Source organism: Merops nubicus, unplaced genomic scaffold (genome assembly GCF_000691845.1).
Source record: "Merops nubicus isolate BGI_N331 unplaced genomic scaffold, ASM69184v1 scaffold40417, whole genome shotgun sequence".
Taxonomy (NCBI): domain Eukaryota; kingdom Metazoa; phylum Chordata; class Aves; order Coraciiformes; family Meropidae; genus Merops; species Merops nubicus.
In genome coordinates, this window is record NW_008622986.1 from 1 (window position 1) to 3,646 (window position 3,646).

The 3,646-nt window shown below is 59.4% G+C and overlaps 1 protein-coding gene across 1 annotated transcript; it reads left to right on the forward strand.

Moving 5' to 3' along the window:
- Positions 1-4: 4 nt before the first annotated feature.
- LOC103777403 (CUGBP Elav-like family member 6) lies at positions 5-3,506 on the forward strand (the record flags this gene model as incomplete). Its single annotated transcript, XM_008944954.1, has 6 exons — positions 5-74; positions 381-443; positions 1,231-1,311; positions 1,432-1,575; positions 2,829-2,984; positions 3,385-3,506. Coding segments are annotated over 5 exons (486 nt in total), but the record flags the coding sequence as incomplete, so codon positions are not given.
- Between the last annotated feature and the right edge of the window lie 140 nt (positions 3,507-3,646).

A 3,646-nucleotide genomic window follows, 5' to 3' on the forward strand; every position in this document is an offset into this window, starting at 1 on the left:
CCCGCTGCCGCCGCAGACCAACGGGCAGCCCGCCTCCGAGACCATCTACACCAACGGCATCCACCCCTACCCAGGTACCACCCGCTGCCCGGGCTGCCCAGGGCAGCACTGAGCGTCCAGCCCCGCGGAGGGTTCCGGGCCATGGAGATGTGGTGCCAAGGGACATGGGTCAGCGGGGACCTGGCAGGGATGGGGCAACGGTTAGACTGGATCGTCTTCCAAGTGCCTTCCAACCCATCCATTCTGTGATTCATGGCTCTTGGCTCGGCCAGGAGCTGCTCTGCCCCTCCATGGGCCAGAGCCCTCTCCCATGGGAGCTGCTCATCCTCATGTCTCTCTTCCTTATTCTCTCTTCCTTCTCCCTTCTTCTCTCTTCCCAGCTCAAAGCCCCACGGTGGCAGATCCCCTCCAGCAAGCCTACGCCGGCATGCAGCACTATGCAGGTCTCGAACTTTGTTCTGCCCTTCTTTTCTCTCTCTCCACTCTTTGCTCCTCACCCTTATTTTTGTGGGGCGAACGTCACCTTGGGGTTGAAACACAGCACTGGGGCAGTGTGGGCGCGGGTTGGTGTGGTGAGCAGGAGCTCCAGGGCTGTGATGATGGTGGTGTAAAGCACCATACCCTCATCCCAAGATGCACTCCTGCCTCATTTTGGGTGGAGGAAAGTGAGATTTGATGCTCTTGGGGCTGAGATAACTCCGTGGGGGAGAGCTGAGGAAAAGGGGAGGTTTGGACAATGGTGGAGAGCTGACTCTGTGCTGGATCCTGATGACAACACCAGCCTGCTGGCAGAGACAGCCCTGGAGGCACCAAGACATCAGAACTCTTCAGATGTTCATCACTTGGCCAAATCTGATTGCCCAGGAGAAGGGAGTCAAAGCACCCTGTGGCAGCACATCGAGCCCAGCAGCCAGTTCATGAGGATGATTGACAGTGGCTTTCAGATTTTCAACAGAAAATCAAGTTTTGGACCCCAAATGGTTGGTTTTATCAACCAAAAGTGCCAGCTTTTCTCAACCTTAAGGCTGCCACCAACAGCCCTCCTGGAAGAGCCATTCCCATGTCCCTGGCGTGCTGGGAGGCCAAGTCCGTGCTGGCAGGGGTGGGGAGGGCAGAGCCAGCAGCTCCAGGGCAGAGCCAGCAGCTCCAGGGCAGCTCGACGGGGGGAGGTGACAGTGGTGGACATCCCAGGGGGGTGCCGAGGTCTCAGCTCCACGTTTCTCTCCTCAGCAGCTTATCCCACTGCCTACGCGCCCATCAGCCAAGCCTTCCCCCAGCAAGCGCCCATCATCCCCCAGCAGCAGCGAGAAGGTGAGGGGGGGTGGGCACCCTGCCGCGGGGCCGCTGGCTCCTCGCTCCCCCTGCCCACCTGGGGTGACTCTCCCCCCGGCCTCGCAGCTGACGTCTGCCTGTCCTTTGTGTGTCACCCAGGTCCCGAGGGCTGTAACCTGTTTATTTATCACCTGCCCCAGGAGTTCGGGGACGCGGAGCTCACGCAGATGTTCTTGCCTTTTGGCAATGTCATCTCTGCCAAAGTCTTTGTGGACCGTGCCACCAACCAGAGTAAATGCTTTGGTAAGTCCCGGGGCGTGGCTCTCCTCCACATCCCAGTGTAGAGGTCCAGCTCTCCTCCACGTCCCAGCTCTCCCCAGTCTCCAGCTTGGGAGCCCGGCTCTCCCCAGCATTTCATCTTGGAGGCCCGGCTCTCCCCAGTGCCCCAGTTCGGGGATCCATATTTTCCCAACATCCAGCTCGGAGATCTGTCTTTCCCCAACATCCCCAGCTTCAGAGGTCCAGCTCTTCCCAACATTCCATCTGGGAGATCCAGCTCTCCGCAGTCCCCAGCTCGGGCAGCTGGCTCTCTCTGATGTCCCAGTTCGGAGGTCTGGCTGTCCCAAACGTGCCCAGCTCAAGGGTTGTGTCTCCCGGTCTCCAGCCTGGGAGTCCAGCTCTCTCCAACATCTCATCTTGGGGGTCCAGCTCTCCCCAGTGTCCTGAGCTCAGGAGTCTGTCTATCCCCAACGTCCTCAGCTCAGAGGTCCAGCTCTCCCTGACATCCCAGCTTGAGGGTCAATCTCTCCTTGATATTCCAGCTTGGAGATCCAGCTCTTCCTGGTCCCCAGCTCAGGGCTCTGTCCCCAGCATCCTCAGCTCAGGGGTCCGGCTCGGGCAGCACCCACAGATGACCGTGTGGTGGCTGGAGCCCTGTGACTGTCGATCCTGGGGCCAAAGGGCAGCTATTTGTCCCGCTCCATGCAAGGACAGAAGGATGTACCCTCCTGCTGTCCCCTCTCACATTGTCCCCTGTGTCCTCAGCCCAACATGCCTGCTGGGGAGAGCTGGTCACCGTGTTCGCTCTGCTCTTGGGACCACGGTGTCCCTGTAGCCCGTGTCACCTTGGTGACCCCACAGATCTTGTCAGCCTGCTGTCGCCAGACCTCATCACCCTGGTGTCCCCACAGGCTCCATCACTCTGGTGTCTCCACAGACCTGCAGACCTCGATGTCACTGCAGACCCTGTCACCTTGGTGTCCCATGAGCCCACGCATCACATCCCAGTGTCCCCACAGACCCCATCACTCTGACAGACCCCATTACCCCACAGATCCCATCACCTTAGTGTCCTTGTGGGTGCCGTTAAACTGATGTCCCCACAGACCCCGTCACCTCAACGTCCTCAAAGATGCCATCAGCCAATCACCCTGCCCCCCAAGCCAGGGGCTCCACCGGCATCACACAGGACGTTGATGCTTCGGTGGGCAGTGAAGTGATGACGTGTGATGTTTGTGGTGCCCGAGTCCTCTGTCACCTCATCCCTCACCCCCCAGGTTTCGTCAGTTTTGACAATCCGACGAGCGCTCAGGCAGCCATTCAGGCCATGAACGGCTTCCAGATCGGCATGAAGAGGCTAAAAGTCCAGCTAAAGCGGCCGAAAGATGCCAACAGGCCCTACTGACCCCTGCTCACCTTGGCCCTGCGGAGAGGTACGGGGGGGTCTGGCCCTGCTGCGCCCCCCTGGGCATGGGGGGCTCCTCCCAAATGCCCTCGGGTGTGGCTGGGGGGCTGCACCCGGGACCGGCTGCATGTGCTTCAGATGGGTTTGGAGCCTTTCCTCCTTCCCCCTGGCTCCATCCATCCCTCTCCCTCTCTGCCCTTCTGCCCCACTTCCTTTTCCCTCTTCTCCCCCTTTCCTTTCTCTCCCTCCCCATCTTTCCCTCCATCTCTAACTGTCCTGCCTTCCCTCCATCCCTCTTGCCCTCCTCTCTCTCCTTCCCTCTCTCCATCTCTCTCTGTCCCCCCTTCTCCTTCCCTCCACCCTCTCTCCCTGTCCCTCTCTCCTCTTCTCCTTGGCTCTGGTGCTGACGGCTCCGTCACTCTTTGCAGGCCGGGCGTCCTGTGGTGTCTGACGACTTCCCCCTTCCCCAAGTGCAGTATCCAAACCTGTAACTCTCTTTCTTTGCAACACACCCTGGAGGAGGAAGGAGAGGAAGAGAAGGCAATGGAGATGACAGCGAAGAAGAGAGACGTTCTGGTCGTAGCTTTTCTTTTTTGATTTGTTTTGTTGCCCAAACCGGTCTTGTTCGTGACTTAACGGGAAGGAGGAGAGCAAGGAAGAGGAAGGAGGAGAATGGCGCTGCGGCCGGGA